The sequence below is a fragment of the Zootoca vivipara genome, chromosome 10, assembly GCF_965207765.1.
Source record: "Zootoca vivipara chromosome 10, rZooViv2.hap1.1, whole genome shotgun sequence".
Taxonomy (NCBI): domain Eukaryota; kingdom Metazoa; phylum Chordata; class Lepidosauria; order Squamata; family Lacertidae; genus Zootoca; species Zootoca vivipara.
This window is the reverse complement of record NC_142593.1, coordinates 17,849,178-17,871,190: the sequence shown is the minus strand read 5'-3', so window position 1 is coordinate 17,871,190 and position 22,013 is coordinate 17,849,178. Positions and strand designations below refer to the sequence as shown.

General features: G+C 41.3%; 1 protein-coding gene across 1 annotated transcript in view; it reads right to left on the bottom strand.

The window, feature by feature from the left end:
- DTWD2 (DTW motif tRNA-uridine aminocarboxypropyltransferase 2) overlaps positions 1 to 22,013 on the bottom strand; it is an 86,231-nt gene that overhangs the window by 28,492 nt on the left and 35,726 nt on the right. The window contains exons 2-4 of the mRNA XM_035099884.3: positions 20,186 to 20,276; positions 19,041 to 19,135; positions 9,860 to 10,049 (exon numbers count right to left, since the gene is read on the bottom strand). Coding sequence (XP_034955775.3) covers positions 9,860 to 10,049; positions 19,041 to 19,135; positions 20,186 to 20,276 — 376 coding nt within the window. The remainder of the gene's footprint in view (positions 1 to 9,859; positions 10,050 to 19,040; positions 19,136 to 20,185; positions 20,277 to 22,013) is intronic.

Sequence of the window (22,013 nt, the reverse complement as noted above, 5' to 3'; positions counted from 1 at the left end):
GAGAATTTGCCTGAGCAGATCAAGATCAATGTAGCCGAGCATCTACACAGCCTAGCCACCACTTTTAGAGAGTATTTCCCTGAACCTGACCCTGACGACAGGTGGATTCGGAATCCCTTCAGCTGTGGAGAAATACACAAAATCCAAGGCCTCACTTTCATCAGTGATAAAATTACAGACTTCTGGGCATCAGCACGCAAAGACTACAAGGAACTTGGAGATAAGGCAATGAAAAAGATCCTTCCATTTGCAACCACATATCGGTGTGAGCAAGCATTTTCTTCCATGTGTTTCATGAAAAACAAGTATAGGAATCGGCTCGACATGCAGTCGGATTTCAGAGTGAAAGTTTCAAGTTTGGAACCTAATATTTCAGAAATAATGGACTCAAAGGACAGATTTAACTCATCTCATTAAGAACTGAAAATTAAAACTAACTGTATACTGATGGAGTACTCTGTTGTAACTGTAAAAAACGTATTAAAAAGACTCTTAATTTGGCTCTCACTTTTTTATTTTAGGATTAGGAATTAATGGGGGTCCTTGTCACAATAGCGGCTCAATGAGGGGTCCTCGAGAAAATTTTGTTGGGAACCCCTGGCCTAATTTACAGCACACACATTACACACAACCACTAATACAATTTTGCATTCAGTTAACGGAAACGTTTTTTGGTTTAATATTTCATGTTAAGGGGTTTCTATGTTCCTTCAAGCTCCAAAATGCTGGGAAACTGTAACTGCTCAGTCATGCCCTCAACAGATGCATTATTCAGGCAATATTGATATAGGTTCCTCGTTTGTGGAATGCCCTCTCTAGTGAGGTGCATCTGTCTCAATCATTATTAACTTTCAGCAACAATTTAAAAACATCACCCAGACACTTGGTGGCTGAAGAATACTGTTCCTGGCAACCCTGAGATCAGGAGATGAAATGATGTTTTGAACTGTAACTACTTTTAGTATGTTTTTAACTATGACTGCTTCTAGATTTTTTTAAACTGTAATTGTAATCAGAATGTTCTAACTGCTTTAGAATGTTTTTATTTTTTAAATTGTGTTTGCCACCCTGGGTTCCTTCAGGATGGTGGGATATAAATTCAATCAATCAATCAATCAATAGTATGGTTTCCTATCTAGTATCTTGAAGCCAGAAGACTACCAGATGTAGAAGGGTCAACCCAAATCCCAGATTTGCCTGCATTGAAGTAGACACATGGAGTCTGCGAAACTGAAGCTACCATTCCATGCTACAAGTAGCTAAGTGGTAGCCAGCTAGTATCACCCATGTAAGAGTTAGAAAGGAACTGCTAGCCACTGCCCCTCAAAAAAAACTGGGGCAACTCATGCCCTGGTTATCTCCCACTTGAACTACTGTAATGTGCTCTACATGAAGGTGTCTTGGAAACTACAACTAATCCAGAGTGCGGTTGCCAGACCGGTGACTGGGAGCGGCCGCCAGGACCATATAACACCGATCCTGAAAGACCTACATTGGCCCCCAGTACATTTCTGAGAACAATTCAAAGTGTTGGTGCTGATCTTTAAAGCCCTAAACAGCTTTGGCTCTGTATATATGAAGGAACATCTCCACCCCTGTCGTTGAGCCCAGAGACTGAGATCTACATAGCTCCAAGGACCTTCTGGCAGTTCCCTCACTGTGAGAAGTGAGGCTACAGGGAACCAGGCAGAGGGCCTTCTCAATAGCAGTGCCCACCCTCCCATCAGATGTCAAGGAGATGAGTAACTATACAACCTTTAGAAGACATCTGGAAGCATCCCTGTATAAGGAAGTTTTTAATGTTTAATGTTTTATTATGTTTTCTGGGGCAACCCAGTCAGATGGGTGGGGTATTATTATTATTATTATTATTATTATTATTATTATTATTATTATTTACAGGTAGGTAGCCGTGTTGGTCTGACGTAGTCGAAACAAAATAAAAAAAATTCCTTCCAGCAGCACCTTAGAGACCAACAAGTTTGCCATTGGTATGAGCTTTCGTGTGTTATCTGGAGAAGTGTGCATGCACACGAAAGCTCATACCAATGACAAACTTAGTTGGTCTCTAAGGTACTATTATTATTATTATTATTATTATTATTATTATTATTATTATTGCCTGAGTTTATGCTCTGCTCCCAAGGCTAAGGTTTCTTACATTTCCCTGATCAGTCTCAGCACTGCCTATGGCATCTGCCTAAGGCCCTAAGGTAAAAAAAGCCTAAGCAACAAGGTGTCTGCTTTTAAGGTAATATTCTGTGCCTTCCATGAAGAAACCTTGCATGAGAATCAGCCATACATGTAGCTTCTCATGAAGCTCAGTTTTTTAAAGAGCAATGCTCAGGCTTATTGAACTAGGTTATTTTAGAAAGATGTTTTTATCAACCACCAACAACCTCAAGTATAAAATAATTTTTCCAACTAATGACCAGCAGGATGACAACATCTTTTAGTTCTTATCAGAAGCCTGCAGTCCAGTTCTGTGAAGAAAAAATTCATCAGTGACAGGATGAGATGATTAAACCTCTTCCAATAGTGAAAACTGGCAGAAAATAAATAAAGCTGATAAATGATGGCACTTGCGAGCGAAGGTGCTGCAGATTTTACAAGTATTTATGGTTTTGTTCATAATGAAGAGGAAAGATTGAGAAAGGCCATATTCAGGGAAACATATCTGAGTTCTGAATTTATATAGAGATATTCTCCATACATATAAGTTTGCAGTAACCATATGAATATGAACAAAAGGGCTTTGCACTCAATGTTTGAGAGAAAGGTTTGGGAGAAAGACCTTTTTTCTCGTAGCAGTTAGCACAATGGCGATAGCTCCAAGCACATCTTCTCTAATCCACCTTTAAACATACATTCCCTATTAAAATAAAAAAAATCCTTCAGTAGCACCTTAAAGACCAACTAAGTTTTTATTTTGGTATGAGCTTTCGTGTGCATGCACACTTCGTCAGATACACTGAAACAGAATCCACCAGACCCTTATGTATATTCAGAGGGTGGGGGTGGGGGGTGATGGGAATCACCTTTCTGAACTTTCTGAAAAGGTCACTAAACATCTTCTATATGGACTCGCTATTTAAATAGGGAGGAATGTGAATACGTCAAAGGGTTAGGCCATGGGTAGGCAAACTAAGGCCCGGGGGCTGGATCCAGCCCAATCGCCTTCTCAATCTGGCCCGTGGATGGTCCGGGAATCAATGTGTTTTTACATGAGTAGAATGTGTGCTTTTATTTTAAATGCATCTCTGGGTTATTTGTGGGGCATAGGAATTCATTCGTGGGGTTTTTTCCAAAATATAGTCCAGCCCCCCACAAGGTCTGAGGGACAGTTTGCTGCTGAAAAAGTTTGCTGGCCCCTGGGTTAAGCTGTGGGCCATCCTTTCTTCTGTGATTGAACAATTACTCACAAACATAACCCCGGTAAAGTAAAAGAAGCCTGGCATGGTTTTTATTTTTTTGAATTGCTGAAAAGAAACCATTCTTGAAGTTGCCTAACAGTAACTTTACAGTGCAATGCTATACATTTGTGCAGCTTTGCTCCTTTTGGGATATGCCTGGCCTATTCACTGCAAGTCTTTTAGGGGACACAACATTTGCTTGTTTTAGATGCACCTTTCTTGCTGTGCTCCCCAAAGTAGGCTTCAAACAGCTTAAAGATTAAAAGTGTGTGTTTTCTGTTTACTGTTTGGTTTGCTGCCACAGAGGAAAAAGCTTCTGCAACTTTGTTTATTCTTATAACGAAGTATGATAAGGTCAAGTGCTTTTTAGCCATCTGTTCCCCACTCTGCTATGGATATTGCCCTTCGTGAAAAGCAGCCTCTCTCGCAGTGCAGAGTGATTGCTTCGTGCAAAATACCAGTGGCCTAACTGTGCAGCCACACCTGCTGTGCACACAAACGTGTTCCCTTCGCTGAACTAATTTGTATCTGCTGGGCTAGCTTAATGCAACGCTTCCTTAGCATCCTCCTCGCCAAATGTGACAGCTGCTGCAAGAAGGCCCGTGGTGCATGCGAAGCCCCTTTGTAGCCTCTCTCAGTTGTGTCTGCACCAAAACATCACAGGGTAGTATGCTTCTGCAAAGCACATAGATGTGCTCCTGTAAAGTATACGAAGCGTTACAAACGATGGCTTTATACAACAATCCTCAGTAAAAAGGGGACAAATTTGAGCTATGTTTTGCAAACATATTCTATCAACTTACTATGACAATCTATTTCCTTCCATCCTCTGAGCGAGACTACCTTTGCTAACAGAAAAAATGCAATTTTTTCAGACAGATATAAAAGTCAGTCACAGAGAATAATAACATTATTCGGACATAGTTACAAGAGTATAGAACTGGGTAGTCAAAATTGTCCAGCATTTTCTAGACATTATCTTGTTTCTTCAAGCTCTGTCAACTTTGTTTTCTGAAGATTGGTCTATTCATGTATGCAATACTCTATGCACCTGAATTGATCTTTATTATTATTATTATTATTATTATTATTATTATTATTATTATTAAATTTGTCAGCCACTTTATCTTGCCCAGGGCAACCCAAAGCAACTTACAACAACAAAAAAGGCCAAAATAACCACAACTCCCAGAAAGATACATTAAAACCAAGTGGAAAGAGAAATACACTAAAAACATCCCATTCAAAGTGTATTTTGAAAATTATGAGGAATCTTATTCTTTTATATGTCTGTATTCAAATGGCACTATTTAGAATCTGAGAACAGGAGGGGGGAATACACAAAAGCTGGAGGCACTTTTTAGATGGCAAATCCCACTGAATCTAGCAGAACTAACATCTGCAAAAATGTAAGATAGGAAAGGCAGGCAGGCCATGTTCAATAAAATGTACTCATCCTGAAAACAAAACAGAATCTCTCATACAGAGGATACATTTAGAAACCTGTAATTTTATGTGATTATCTTCAAGAAATGCTGTTTGCAAAAATAGTATGCTAGAAATACTCTTATGCTGAAATACAAAATGCATATACATAATTTACATGTAAAAGGGAAGGGAAACTGTTTGTTATAGTCCTAGAACATTCTTTATGCTTTTTGGAATATACAACACTTACACTTTAGGACAAGAAAATGAATGGAATCTTGCATTTTATTTATTGGATATATATTCCCTTTGACTTCCCGAAAAGGCTTAAATCATAATTATAAGCTCTTCTATGGATCAACATCTGCAAGATAAACAGCAATAAATCTGGAACAAGAATGAGAACTATGCACATAAACAGCTTCCAACGATTTAATGAAAATTTTAACTCTCCACAATTGCCTCTCTCCTCCATCTGCTCCCTGATAATGGATCAAATCCTGATAATGGATCAGGTCCACATGGCTGAACAGCACACTAAAAACTGAGCCACACAATCAGCAGATTCACACTATGCATCTGTGATTGTATTATATACTGCTTGTAGCTGAAGGTGGAGACTGAATGTAGAAATATCCCCACATATCAAAAGCTCTCTCTCTATAGAAAACTAAAACACCAGGCAGAAGACTGGCCTTTATCATTTCAATCCCAATTATGCCACTTAAAAATATTAATAAATGAGCAGTATCTAGGATTCTCTAAGGACAGACATCCCTTCACTGCTACTCACGCCCCCAGAAACATCAGAAAGACCAATAATTAGTGAAGCACAGTTATGTAGAGACCAGGAAGTTTAGGTGCCATTCAGCTAAGTCATACAGAAGTCCATTGATTTCAGGTCATACTCGGATTGTGACTTGGATACGGTTCAAATTCACTAAGTGCCTTTGGTAGCAAGACATGTCGGCCCCATCACAATATAGATAATTATCTCTGCTACAGATATGTATGTCAACCATTTTGAATACACAAAAACAAACCACAGCTTTGAGATTGTCATTGTCACTGATTCCAATTCAAAGTGTGTGAGTGTGTGCAGAAATGCAAAGGAAAGTATTATTATTATTATTGTTATTATTATTATTATACCCCACCCATCTGGCTGGGCTTCCCCAGCCACTCTGGGCGGCTTACAGCATATATAAAAACAATATCAAAAAATATCAAACAGTTGAAACGTCTGCTGCATTAACAAACAATTGAAGTTTCTAGATTTGGGAGGTTTGACATCTTTTTCATTAAAAATTATCTATCTATCTATCTATCTATCTAGCTATCTATCTATTTTTCTATCATCTTCAAAGTATTACCGTGAAAGTGTTTTATGAATTATCTGCTGCTAGGAATGGGAGAAAAATGTACTATGTGGTTTGTTTTAGAGTACAGTCATACCTCTTGTTACAAATGCTGCGGGTTGCATACGACACGGGATACGTACATGCCGAACCCGGAAGGTGTTACTTCCGGGTTCGGCGGTTCGCGCATGCACAGACGCGACAAATGATGTCATGTGCATGTGCAGAAGCGCTGAATCGCGCCGCACACATGCGCAGACGCGGCGTTTCATGTTGCGTACTACTCGTGTTACGTATGGGGCTCCGGAACGAATCCCGTACACAACATGAGGCACCACTGTACTATCCTACACATTTCAGAGGCAAGTACCATTATATTTAATGAGACTTACTCCTAGGTTAAGTGAATATAGGATTGCAATCTGAGGCATTATGAAAGAGAAGAAAGGAATTAAACACACCATTGTCATTTTAGAGATGGACTTGTGATTAATGTAACATAAAGTTCTGGCCTCAACACACACACATTTGCTCAGATGTACTTTTTGGCAAAAGTGCAAGTTTTCATGTGGCACTGTTATATTAAAATTGAAATTATTTCTAGTCATAAAAACCATGCTTCAACAACTTCAGAAGCAAATAAATGCTGGCAGAAAAAGAGAACTTATTTTGAAAGAAGATCTTAGTAATTCTCCAGAGAAAAAAGAAATACTGTACACTTTGTGCAGAAGCAAAGCATGGATTGCGCTTTACTTCTGTGTTATACAGGTTACTCTCAAAGGGTTAGACAGCTTGATTATAAGAAAATAGTGTCATAATATAACCTTTGTATTAACGGCAGTAAAATATGGGAGATGCTTTTTAAACCTGTGTTTGGCTGATCTTTGGAGCCATAAAAGGAAGCTGCAGTTCATGCAACAATAACTTTTACTGATAGCAGCAGCCGGATATTACAGCCCTCAGATGTAAATTTCATGAAAAAGAACATTATTGTGAACTTTGCAGACAGTTATTATGTCTCATTTTCAGCTGTTTAGCACAGTTCCAAAGAGGTTTCAGCTAATGAATGCAGAATGAGATAGAAAGTTATTAGAAAGCTCTTAGTTTGAGTTTTGGGGGCGCAGGTGGCATTGTGGGTTAAACCACAGAGCCTAGGGCTTGCCAATCAGAAGGTCGGCAGTTCGAATCCCTGCGACAGGGTGAGCTCCCATTGCTCGTTCCCTCCTCCTGCCAACCTAGCAGTTCGAAAGCACGTCAAAGTGCAAGTAGATAAATAGGTACTGCTACAGTGGGAAGGTAACCGGCGTCTCTGTGCGCTGCTCTGGTTCACCAGAAGTGGCTTAGTCATGCTGGCCACATGACCTGGAAGCTGTACACCGGCTCCCTTGGCCAATAGAGCGAGATGAGCACCGCAACCCCAGAGACTTACGGTCTCTTTGTGATATTTGTTTTATTTTACAAATATATAAGCAGCCTGTGTTGGAAGCAAACATGCACTCCTACACACGGAGCAGATCTTCTAAGTCTGCATCCACAAACCCTGTAACCCCCACTGAATTTCATAGAATGCACTAAACACGCCAACACATCTCAAAACTCTGCTATTTCTTGTTGGATGTTCTCTCCCTTCAAACTAAAAAACCTGGTTCCAAACTGTTTCAGTGCCTGCGCCCCTCAAGGGCTAGATCCTAGTCCACCAGGGGCGGCAAGGAAGAACCTATAATCAATTAGGTTTACTTGACAAAATTCTCAGCCACCCATTCACCATGCTTAAGATGACCAAATGATGGTTCCCGTTCCACATATGGGCAAACCTTCAGCAATTTTTTTTAAAAAAAGACATTGTAACAGAAGAATAAAAAATGATATGCGGAAGGAACGCAATAATAAATTGCATGAGAATTTTACAGCAGATAGGGACCAGCATAACTAACGGAGCTTGCGAGCTGCAACGATGCATTAATTCATTTTTATTTTTAAATGTCTCTATATAGTGCTTCAGGATGCATTAACTGAAGTTGCTCTTCTTTCAGGCTTTATTTCGGCCATGAAAACCACTCTGAAATTAATAAAACTAATAAAAGAAAAGCAAAACAAACATTAAACTGATGAGAAGGTAACAAACCTGACTTGTGGTAGAGAATCTTTTTAAATATATATATATATATACCAGCATTCTTACTCACTTGGAACACTACACAGACGATCAGTATTCCACCACCTTCAAATTATAGAATTGTAGAGTTGGAAGGGGACCTGAGGGTCATCTAGTCCAACCCCGGCAAGGCAGGAATATGCAGTTGTCCCATTTGGGGATCAAATCTGCAACCTTGGCATTATTTCCACCACCCTCTAACCAATTGAGCTAGCCAGGCCATACATTGGGATACAGTATAAGGCACTCTATTCACAGACCTCCATTCTAGCCTCTATTCTTGAATCTTAGTTGAAGTACGAATCTGGATATATGTCACTTTGCCTTTTTTTTTTTTGAGGCTGTGCCCTTGTGAGGAATTCCCTGCTCCACTGTTCCTTTCTCCTCTATTTGTGTTCCACCGGCTTTTGGATACTCTTTTTAAAGAAGGAGAAAAAGCCTTGGATTCTGCTGTTGATCAATTTAATTAATTTATCATTACATCCAGTTTCTGTGTTCTTTGGCCCCTGTGGGTTTTTGTGTGTGCTGCTTTTAGCTTTTTTTTGCAACTGCTTTAATGATAATAGTATTTTAGTTTTGACCTTTTTGGTTTTATACTTCATTTGCAACCCCTTCTTGGAGTCGGCAAGCAGGGTACTTTTCAAACTCAGGAGAAAAGCAGGATGCAATATTTTTCTCTAAACAAAATAACTAAATAAATTCATATTGCGTTTAATATTAAAAGGCTTGTGGTTTGGGGAAGAACTGCAGTAAATGCTTTTCATGAAGAAGGTTCCAGGTTCAGATCCTGACATCTTCAGATAAGGCTGGGAAGACTCCGTGGAATTGCTGTCAGTCAATATAAAGACACTATCAAGCTAGATAGATCCATGATGTGACTTGTCTAAGGCAGTTTTCTATACTTCTGTGAGTTGCTGACCAGGCAGTTCTGAGCCTGATCTAAAACCTGTCAGAAAGGCTTGCAGCATACTAAATGTGGAATTTCTATCAAGCACACAAGGGCTATTGTCAATGTAATCAAAGGTTACCTTTGCTGAAGATAACTTTTGATAAAGAGAGATTATACCAGGTGTTGCTACAGAAGTCATCATTGTAAAAAATTCTCTTAGGTCATTGTATTGATCAAATGCATAGCTGAGTAAAAACAGGACTAGTATTTCAGCTACTAAAAGGAGTCGAGGACCCTCCTATTACATTAACATGTGAATATGTAAAGCCGTTGGTCAGCAAAAACTCCAGTCATGAGTTAGTCAAGCATCTCTTCCAAGAATTTTACCCCAATGATTATTTTTTAAAATATTGTTTTCAGCAACAACAACCACAGTAACAACTTTTAACTGTTCCATGCATAATGTACATGGGGGGGGGGACACTTGGAGTAGCATTTTCCATATTAAATTAATTTTAAAAAAGGTATACGCAAATGCTGTGTTGCAGAAGTCTGCAAAGGAAACTGACTCAAGCAGAAGCACACTTCATTTTTAAGTCTGAGTGTTAAACCTTACCTGTTTAGGTATTCGAAAAAGGGTGTTCTTAAAGAATATATCTTTGGCCTGGCTCCATGTTCCATCAATGATAATGATCACATAGGGATCAGGTGAGCTCAAGTCGACCTCTTCCAAATTTGCTGCTCCAGCTCCAGGATATAATATTAAGGTATTTTTATTTCTGCACACAGATGCCAGCTCAGGGTACCTGCATAAATATTGAAAAAGTGACTTTAGTGTTTTCTTTCTTTCTTTCTTTCTTTCTTTCTTTATTTATTTCTGATGAGTACAAGTATAGAACTTGCTCATCTTTTTCGATCCTGCCTATCCCATTTCACCTCATGATAAACCTGGATTCTAAGTATTCACACATATGAAATCCGTTTAACATACTTAGCCCCACTGGTTTAAGAAACTCCAATTCTTCGTTCATCGGAATGAAACTACTTATTTACAATCTTCCCCAAATAATTCCACCCTACACCATTTTCTCTCAAGGACTACATATATGCATGGGGAAAGAAAGCTGTGTATTGCACTCCCATTAACTTGGTAAATGAGACTGCAGAAAGCGGTTAGCCTTTGGAGGCAGAACAGTGGTGTGCAAAGAGCAGTGTGATGGACCAGACTTCCCCAGAAAAGGGACAGGAAACAAGCAAACCAGCTCCGCCAACCCCTCCTTTTTTGCTGACTCCCCCACTGTTAGCAAGCAGGTATCTTCTTTCCTTGGCTGCCTTCATTAAACAGCTCTTTGATCTTTGGAAGTATTATTTTTTAATGCCCTAGTCAACCCTCTCTATTGGCTAGAGTTGGAAGGCAACTGGCCATGTGGTCGGGTTGTTTAAACTCAAAAACACCATTTTCAACTTATGGTTTTTATAGGGCAATGCATTCCGGAAAAAGATGTTCTTAAAGAAACACCTATTTTAAAAACAACAACCAATTGCATAATAACAATACAAGGCAAACTGATCCTAAACGCAGACAAGACTGTGTTTATCAATATCCGTCTGTTTCAGAATTCAGTGACAGGTTCCATTTGCGATCTTCTCTTTAGGCTTTTCCTTTTACATTGCTCCAATTGTGCTACCTTCCCGTGCCCCAACTCTTTCTCTCTCCCCTATAGCATTTCCCCCCTCTCTCTTTTTCTTCCCTATATATAAATTATTTCAACTCCCTCCCTAAATGTCTTAGTCAATCAGAGGGGGAAGTGGAACCTTGGTATAGTTTCTATTTCCCCAAACATCTTTCCCCCCATTAAATCTATGTTTCATTTCCCTTTTTGCAAATTCTCGCGCTTAACTTTGAACCCTCCTGTAGACCTTTTCAAAGAGAGGGGCACCTAAAAAAAGAGAGGAAGCAGCCAACCATTTTATAAGAAAGAAGAAAAAATAAAATGGTGGAAGAGTTTCATTTCTTCAGGGGCAGCATAAACCATGTATGGATATTAGGGAGTGGTGGTTGCTATAAAATGATCCAATGGCTGCATTCAGCTCTTAGATTTAGGAACACCAAACAATGCATTAAGCACATTTAATGCTGAATTGTTAATTCATATCTATGTCAGGCTGTCTGCATTCTCAGCAACACAACTTTATGAATGGCCACAGTGCCTATTTTACATGCCTTTAACCTTGGCACAATTTATTTATTTATTTTTCACATTAGGTTTCCCTCTGGTCTCACAGTTTACACTTTTTCCTCTACAGTTATGTACGCATTTGCAAGGATGCGATGAAATGCACTCTAGCCCACAAAGCTTATGTCATAATACTTCTGCTGCTCTTTATGGTGCTAAAGAGGGTTCTTTGTTGTTTTTCTTGCCACGGGCCAACAAGGCTTGATGACACCACCTCCAGCCAGGACAGGGGAGGAGAAAGGCATGCCCCCCCCACTCTAGCTAATTTCTGTGACAACTTATGGTTCCAGCTAGTAATGGACGGCATAGTTCAACAGCAGCGCTCACCTGACCTCCTGACAAGCAACCTCCTGTTTCTTACTGGGAGGGAGAGGGGTGAGGCAATAGAGAGGTCAGTGAGATCAGCAGGATCGTTTGCCAGCCTCCCTGATCCCAGGGGTGGAGGAAGGGGGTTCGGGGGGGGGTGCAGTCCTCCCCAGGTGTCACCACTAAGGGGGGAGGATGACAAAATGCCAGGCGGCACTCACCGCGGGGCCCGCAGTGGGAGAGACGCGGTGGCTTGGGCGCACACAGGCTCTGCGCTGCCCAAATGGTCTGCCTGCTGCCTCCCCCTACAGCTGTAGGACGGCTGAGTGGAAGGAGGCAGGCAGACTCTGGAGGCCCTGCAGTGCACCCCACTCCACCCCTATGGGTGGCTCCCTCCATCCCTGGGCGTGCCGCCCCAGGCACCTAAGCAGCTTCCTCCGTCGCTGCCTGTTCCTCCTAGTAATCAGCAGCAACATAGCTGTCAGGAGGTCGGGGTAAGCACTGCCACCTCAATATGTCAGCTGCTGCTTCACAAAACTGGTCTATATACACAGGCACATGCTCCATTCTTTGGTCCTCTCAACCCCAAAATGAACATGCTTTTCACATAGTAAGACAAAGTTAATCAAACTAACAAGGCCACAAATCTCAGCTTTTGATATCTGGCGTGTGCACAAGCACTAAGCCCTTGTCTGCTAGGACGCAGGAAGCAATCAGAAGGAGTAGTAGGGACAACAGAGCTGTGAGCACATGTGCTCTCTTTTGTAATGTTTTAAAGGTCCAATTCATCACCCTACAAAATCCAGAGAACCTCTGGGGGAACCTCTGGCCCCAGGGCCATTTGGCCCATGAGGCCATTGTACCCCAAACCACCTATCTGCTGCACACCTGACATTATATGTAACATCAAGTGTGGGCCAGGTAGAGATGTTGCTGCATTAGCTGCAAGAGCAAAATACCTGTGGGGAACGTGATTGCACAGTGATTCCCTGCAGAAAGCAGCATTGCTAACCATACACTTGGTTTTGACAAGCATAGGGCTGGCCATGCCCCTTCTGCTGTGGTCCACATGCGCCGGACAACTAGCTGGCTGCCAGACACTTTGCAAGCATGTGCAAAGGACTCTGACAGGTGGATGGGACAAGTCACCTCTCAGTCCTTTGACATCAATATGCCGAGTCACAGACAGGTGGCTTGTCCTGCTCCTGTCAGAGCTGGCCTGCAGGGGTGGGGACAGATAAGAGTCAGGCCCACCAGCACAAAAAGGCCCCCATCCTTGCTCAAAATAATTTCAATGGCAAAATGGTGCTTCCACTTTTTTTTGTATGGGGGGGGGTTCCTTTGAGCTGGACTGTAGATGGACCAGGTGTGCCAACTTGAATAAAATATTGGTGGGGCTCAAGTAAGCCCCGACCCACATAATCAACCATGAGACACAACACATGCACACCATTTGAATGGCATCAACCTGGGGGTGGCAGGCCCCTCAAATATTTTATTGGGAGGGCGAAGGGACCTCGGTCCCTAGGAGTTGAGCTGGACATTCATCCCTGAAACTCAATTCCCCTACATTAACCCCTAAGGCACTTTAAAATATTATACCTTCACTATCCAAAGTGGGGGAAACTGGGCATCCTCCGAGTCCAACTGCCCCAATTCTTCCAGCAACAAAGTAAATTCTCTGGGCAGGATTTAAGAAATGATTCCTATCAGAGGAAGCTATGAACAAGGACTTTTGCTTGTACAATGGGGCTCCCCCGCCCTTCCTGACACACTCCTTGGAACTGGCTCCGGGGGTGTCAAAAGCACCATGGGGGGGGGGGGGTAGCACATTTTGGCAATGAATTGCTCCCTCCGTGGTGAAAGAAAGGACTGCAAGGTGGGTACCCCCTGTGAATTTTCATACATCCACATTCATTCATTTATTCATTCATTGAATGGATTTATATAATTCAGTGGCCAGGATGCTCACCGGAGCAAGACAGTTTGAGCATATTACACCGATCCTGGTCCAACTGCATGGGCTACCAATTAGTTTCCGGGCCCAATTCAAAGTGCTGGTTTTGACCTATAGAGCCTTAAATGGCTCAGGACCACAATACCTCAAGGACCGCCTCTTCCCATATGAACCTACCTGGACCCTGAGATCACCTTCTGAGGTCCTTCTTCATGTGCCTCCTCCTCAAGCGATCTGGAGGGTGGCAACACGAGAACAGGCCTTATCTGCAGTGGCTCCCCGTCTGCGGAATGCTCTCCCCCAGGGAAGTTCGCCTGGTGCCTTCATTATACATATGTATTTAGGCACCAGGCAAAAATGTTCCTTTTTAAGCAGGCCTTTAATCTGATTTACATCTTATGTCCTTTTAAAATGTTGGGGTGGGGGTTGGAGGGAGGGGGTGCTATTGGGTTGTTGTTTTTATTTTTATTAGGTATTTTGTGGTTTTATAGCTTGATTTTATTCTGTGAACTGCCCTGAGATGCCCGGGTATAGGGTGGTATACATATTCAAGTAACAAGAACAAGAACAATATTTTCAGGGTGATTCACATACAAAAAGATATAAAACAGTAAATACATAATAGAACAACAACCAACAGTAGAGCAGGATATTTTTTTAAAAAAAAAACACCATCAAAAACAGTAGGATAACATTGCTCAAGTTAAAGCAGGCATAGGCAAACTCGGCCCTCCAGATGTTTTGGGACTACAACTCCAATGATCCCCAGCTAACAGGACCAGTGGTCAGGGATGATGGGAATTGTAGTCCCAAAACATCAGGAGGGCCGAGGTTGCCTATGCCTGAGTTAAAGAGTCTAGTTTTTTGCTTTTTTTGTTTTTAAGGTTTCCCCTGGCTGCTAAAAACACATCTCTATAGGTACCAGATGAGCCTCAGGAGGCAGAATTCATAACTGGGATGCAACAACCGATGAGGGCCTCTCCCTAACTGCTGCCTAGCCCATCTCAGACAGTATGGAAACCATGCAGAATGGTTTCCAAAGATCTTGGTGCAGAGCCAGGTTGATATGAGTATAAATGGTCCTTCATACATTTGTGGATGGTGTGTTGTGGCAAATTGATAAGAAACCAGGCTCCTTTGCTGATATATCAGCAGAAGAATTTCCATTTAAGAATGCATACAGATACATGTAGGGCGGTATGGGAATTTTCAAAAACCATCTTGAAAGAGAAATTTAAAAATTAAGTCCTTTTTGTTTTGGAAGCCACATTTTTATTCCTGTATATGGAACCACATTTTTCTTCGCAGCTTAGAATGCCACACAGAATGCATTTATCTGAAGAATGTCACCTTTGTTGCTCCACTTTTAAGACAGAGCTGAGACGACAATGCAATTTCATCTAAGAAAGGACAAGGATTTCATGCTATTCCTAGATACATTTCGCTTTCCTGAGCAGAATTTGTTGAATCTGAAATGCTGTCTGTTGTAATACGACTACAGACCAAGACTCCAGGTTACTTTTATCAGACTTATATTTCCTAAAGAAAATCCCATATTACTGTATATTTGCCATTCTCTTCTATTTTTAGGCATCTCTTTTTGGCAAAAAGGAAACAAACTTTGGTAACATAGATAGGGATTACTCTCTGCACTCTATCTCCAAAGTTATATTTTTTCCTAGGAAAGTTACCATGCTTATTGTCTATGGCCGATGTACTCAGTAAAATACACATCCCATAATCACATCATTAGTTGGCACCATCACCACAAAACTGCACTTGAGAGCTACATTTATTTCCTTTTCTTCAGGTTGGAACGATTTCCTCTATAGACATGAGCGTTCTAAAAATGCTGCTTCCACCTTGAATTTGGAGAGGTAAACTTTTGCCCATTCTGCAAAATCTCAGCAACTTTTCAATGTGCCTCCCCCCCACTAAACTTGTTCATTTCCAATACATTTTTGTTGTATTTCAGCTGTTCAGTCCTGCAAGTTTATAGAAAACTTTTCAGATTGATTTTTCAGTTTAATCTGTGACAAAGTTTGAAGCTTTAGATTTGTATTGCTTTTTGTCTGCACAAAATATGAAGATTTTGTTCTTCTAAGTACTTCTGAAACATTGATAGCATTTTAATTTATTAAAATTAAAATTGAAGTCTTGGGGGGATCTTTAAAAAGAAGCTAAACTAACAAAGGGAGGAGATATATATAAAAGGTACCAGAAAAAAAACAAATGGGCTTATTTTAGCTTTCTTTTAGAAATAAAAATGCAGAACTATGATAATATCGAAAAATGGCTTTCAAAGAATTTAATTAGCACAAAAGTTTGCTTAACCAAGTGCAAAATCACCCTGAAAGCTCCAATAAAATAACTTAATGACAGGAAAAATTGATTATTTTATTACTAATCTGTTGGTAGTGTTTGCTTTAAAGTACAGTGGAACCTCAGTTCCCGAACGCCTCCATTGTTGTATGTTTCAGTTCTCGAAAACAAAAAACCTGGAAGTAAATGCTTCCGTTGTTGAACGTTTTTCAGAACCCGAATGTGTGATGCGGCTTCTGCTGAGTGCAAGAAGCTCTTGCAACCAATGGGAAGCTGCACCTTGGATTCCGAATGTTTCGGAAGCGCAAACGGGCTTCCGGAATGGATTTCGTTAGAGAACCAAGGTACCACTGTATTAGGATACTCTACTGTTCAACTGAAATAGGACTGGTGATTTTAAAAATGCTTGTCAAAATATTTCTTAAAAGAGTTAAATAAATCCTAGAATAATAGTTTCACTACTTCATCAGATCTTTCATGATGAATAATAGAACAAGCACTTTGCCAAAAATACACAATGATGATTAAATAAAGTATTATACATTACAGGATATGGCTTTATTTATTTATGGAATACTTTAAATTAAGCATGGCGGTAAATAGATAAAATGCTTGGTGTCCCCCCCCCCCCGTGCTATGAAGTTAATAACATTTCTTTGAAAAGATTTCTGCCAGAAGATTACACTGTACAATAGTAGGCACGCTATGAAATCTAAAATTTGATCTTGAGGTGCATGTTATGCTGCTTCAGTGTGCCTTTGGGCTGGGGTGTGCTTTACTTCATTTCTCCGTACTTCTCAAAACATCTTATCTTTCCCGCTCATTTATTATACCTCCAACCCTTGAACACAAATTTCCAGTGCCTTTTCATTCAGTGGTTGTGACTCAGCGTCAGAATTCCTCAGGTGGCAATTCTCTAAATAGTGACAGACTAGGGATAATAATAATAATAATAATAATAATAATAATAATAATAATAATAATAATAATATATTTATTATATATACCCCGCCCATCCGGCTGGGCTTCCCTAGCCACTCTGGGCGGCTTCCAACAGAGATTAAAATACATTAATCTCAACTACCTAGTGCAACTATCTAGGTGGAAGCAGAATAAACTGGGCTAGAACTTTACTAAAGACAGAAGACCAATAAATGACAAGAGAAGTTAGTGCAAAGGGCACTCTGTTCTGAAGATGGCTCTGGTTGGAGGACCAAGAACTAGGGATCCAGGAAGGATGCACAAGGTCTTTATGATAGCCATGAATCAGAAAGGAGGGGAGTTAAGGCTCCTTTAACTGCTCGCTTCTGGGAAAGGCAACCGCGCTCCCCTCAGCTGAGCAGTTTCACGGTGCCCCCACCCTACCGCTCGCTTGTGGGAACTAGCATGGGCTGGGGGCTCCTTTAACTGCTCGACCGAGGCAAGGGCAGCTGCACACTCCTCAGTCGAGCAGTTTAAAAGATGCAGAGGGAGGAAAAAGCTGTAATAGTGCCTTGCCAATACAGCTTGTTTCTCCCTCTGTGTCATAGGCTGGCAAAGTGGGATGGTGGTTTCACTCAGTGATATATCTCTGGTAAAGGTAAAGTGTGGGTGCTGCTGTGGTCTAAACCACTGGGCCTCTTGGGCTTGCTGATCAGAAGCTCGGCGGTTCGAATCCCCGCGACGGGGTGAGCTCCCGTTGTTCTGCTCCAGCTCCTGCCAACCTAGGAGTTTGGAAGCATGACAGTGCAAATAGATAAATAGGTATCGCTGAAGCGCAAAGGTAAATGGCATTTTTGTGCACTCTGGTTTCAGTCACAGTGTTCCGTTGCCCCAGAAGCGGTTTGGTCAAGCTGTCCACATGACCTGGAAAGTTGGCTGTGGACAAATACCGGCTCCCTCGGCCTGAAAGCGAGATGAGCGCCACAACCCCATAGTCGCCTTTGACTGGACTTAACCATCCAGGGGTCCTTTACCTTTACATATCTCTGGTGAAACCACCACCGCCACTCGTGAGTCCCTCTGCTAGCAGTGCCTGCTGGAGGAAGGGACTCCCTCCAGTAGATGCTGCTAGCAGAGGGACTCAGGAGTGGTGGCGGTTTCACCAGCAATATACTGCTGAGTGAAGTCGACATTGTGGTCTGCTCCTCATACCGGTCCTGGGCGAAAAGTCGATATATCCCCGCACAGAGTTAGGGGATATGTGACTTAGAAGTTTGGAATGGATGCAAACCTGACACAAAGCCAGAGACTTATACTAGATGCGAACATAGGGTGGTATCCATGCATGGACTTCTCATGCAGTAAGACTTTCCTCCCACTGCTCCCACCCCCCCCCACATCCCCTAAACCTCTTCTGAGGGTTCCCCCAACCCGCCAGAACAAATTTAGGGGGTGCTGTGGTGTAGAGCAGGCAGGAGACAGGGGAAAGTCTTACTGCAGGCATGGCCAAACCTGGCCCTCCAGATGTTTTGAGACTACAGTTCCCATCATCCCTGACCACTGGTCCTGCTAGCTGGGGATGATGGGAGTTGTAGTCCAAAAACAATTGGAGGGCCAAGTTTGGCCATGCCTGTCTTACTGTGTGAACAGACATTGCTTCATGTACGCAACAACTTAGGTGGATCCTACTCAAAGAAAATGGCAGTGAAACACACATTTATGTGAGGCACCGTCAACTTACTGGACAGATAATATATATATAGCAGATATATAGCAAAAAAGCCGAGAAGCAGATCTGAAGGAATTCATATAGTAAATAAACAGGGCATGAATAATGGATTCGGAGATGTAAAAAGAAGCAATGAGAATTGCCATTTGCTTGGGAGTGTCTAAAATTTGTTTTATTTTGTTTAGGCACATTGGAACATTAGCTTGTTTCACCTTCATTGTATGTGCCCTATAAAACACTGAGCCAATAAACACAAAGTTAATTTACAATTACAAGTAACTGCTCATAGAAAAAAAATGGAAGTTAAACTATCAGTGCTCTTTACCTGTCTTCACTGAAGCGACGACCAATCAAGACTTTGCATTTTTCTTCAGGTAGACAAGCAGCCAGAAGAGGAACAGTCCGTAGTACTCTACTTTCCTTCAGTTCATATGGTTATAAAAACAAAACAAAGAGATTTACGTCATTCTTTGAACACACGCAAAACTAGATTTGCCTGTATTATAAACCTGAAAACACTGACTCACAGGAAAAGGAAGACAAAACAATGGTATACCTATCCCCAAACAATTGGGTCCAACCTATTACCAAGCAAACATATACATGAACTTGAAAATGTACAAAGAAGGAAAACAACAGTATTCAGGAAATGAACCACACATACCTATATTTGTATTTACAGTATTTGTGCAATGCCTAAGAATCATGTGCTGTGTGCAGCTTGCAAAAATAATGTGTGTTGATTGAGAGATATGATATATACATAGCTATTTCTAGCTGATAGAAAAAATAAAGTGAAGGAAAGTTATTTCACACTTAAAATCTGAAATATCTGCAAACCAATAATCAAAAGAGCTACAATGAAACAAAGGAAGTAAGTACTAAACTGCACTATTTTTCTCATCACAGGAGAAAACAGCAAACAGCTTGAGCAAACACAAAACAAGTAAGCATATAAGGTTAGAGACCGTCACTGAGGTTGATAACAGCTTTAAAAGTGACTGAATTTCACAGGGCTTAAGCCAATATATATTCTCTGGGACGCGGGTGGCGCTGTGGTCTAAACCACAGAGCCTAGGGCTTGCTGATCAGAAGGTAGGCGGTTCGAATCCCCGCGGCGGGGTGAGCTCCCGTTGCTCGGTCCCTGCTCCTGCCAACCTAGCAGTTCGAAAGCATGTCAACTGCAAGTAGATAAATAGGTAGCACTCCGGCGGGAAGTTAAATGGAGTTTCCATGCGCTGCTCTGGTTCGCCAGAAGCGGCTTTGTCATGCTGGCCACATGACCTGGAAGCTGTATGCTGGCTCCCTCGGCCAGTAAAGCGAGATGAGCGCCACAACCCCAGAGTCGTCTGCGACTGGACCTAACAGTCAGGGGTCCCTTTACCTTTAAGCCAGTTTTCACTTGCATTATTTCCTGTTTGCTGAGCTAACTGCTAGTTGAACCTTTGCATTTCCCATCACCTTACTCACCTCTGCTGGATGCTGGATGATATACAAACAGGTGGAGACTTTCAGTGGGTGGACTGGCAAGAATGGACACAAACACACCTTCTCAGGACGGCTACAGGATAGAAAGGAGTAGAAATAGAAACACACACATATATATATATCAGGAGTTAATGTATAATGCAGTTTCGTAACACATGCATCTTTGCCCAAGTGCTTTTCTGCTATGTTTTAAAAACCCCAAACAAATGTGTGGTTCTGTAGGTGCTCTAAAACAAGCAAACAGACTCTTAGGTGAAAATTCAGAAACACTGAACAGTTGGTAATATTTGACTTGTACCACGAGTACACGCACCCTCCAAGCATAGTAATTGTTAAATGTGCCTGAACACACCAACTTCCACAGATATAAGACCATGTGTTCAGAAACCATACCTATCATTTAGGGTTAATCTCTACAGAGCACTGCTTCTGCCCTTACGTTTGTCATTGGGGATTGTGCAAGAGAAGAGCTTAGAAGTCTGCCTCTACCATTCATTCATTCATTCTTCGCACCAGAGAAACTAAATGATGAATGGTTCCAGCAACGTGTTCAAATCCTTGCCTCAAAGGTCATCGTGTAGCTTTCAGCAAGGCACCATTACTCAGTATGGCATAATGTCAGCACTGGGCCAACACATTGTACTGCCTGAGGTGGAATAGAAAATAGCATCTTCTCTCCCAAGTCTTGGAGCATAGTATCCAAGGTTGGCCAAGTTCTTTTCCTCTGAGACGGAAAAATCCCACAAGCATGTCCTCTCTGAAGTGATTAATTACATCAATAATAAATTATGTAACTCACAATTTACTCACTTTTCATAACACACAAAATCACTCTGCCCAATAGCAGGGTCGGCCCTGATAGTCCTACAGAAATGAAGTCCATGGTGTCTTAGACGTTCTTAAATTTATACAGTATCCCATTTCTTTCAGTGGAACTAGGACTTCATGGAAATGCATTAATCATTTTGATGAAACGTGTTATTAATTTGCTTTATTGTGTTTGACAGTCTAGCGGCTTTGAACCGCTTTGAGCTTGGAATTTGTCATTGGAAAAATGGAATACAAGTATTAAAATCAAATATAAATCTCCCACCCAGGCACAGAACAGACACAGAGGTACTTCAGCAAGGTATTAAGATTCTGTTGCATGTCTGGAAGGAGCACCTATACTTCTGAGGGTCTTCTAGTACATTTGCCAGAGAGAGGGGGGGTAGTACAAAATGCTGCAGATGGCATGGGTTTTTAGGAAGCACAGAAAGATGTGTGAAATTGACATTCCTCCCCTTAGCAGAAGTGCTTCCACTCGCCCAGCAGATTATTTGGATCCAATCCAATGTCTGTCATATTAGGAAGCAGATGTTTCTGATTGAACGACGGCAGCTCATTTGGGATTCAGTCAGAAGTCATGTCACATATTGAAGGAAATCAATTTCACTAAACAGTAAAAGATACTTAGGAGTTCAACAAATGCTACAACGTCTGAAGGTCAACACGCACCTTATGAATTCCTATAGTAACTTCTACAGTAACTGCACATTTTCTGTTCAAATACAATCTCATTAAAGAAACATCCAGCGGTGTTAACTATTTATGCTTATACTTACATTAGACAATTAAAATTATATTTGTTTACCATTCTAAGAGTTCAAGTAATCTCTGCTTGCAATTATGGCAACAGGCAGTTATTATATGTTCATAAATTATCTACACACCTCCCCCTCCCCAACATATATTATTCAAAACCAAAGATCCAGCATGAAGATTTGCGAGAAGTCAATTCACTGTTTTACTAACTTTTTAGAATATATGA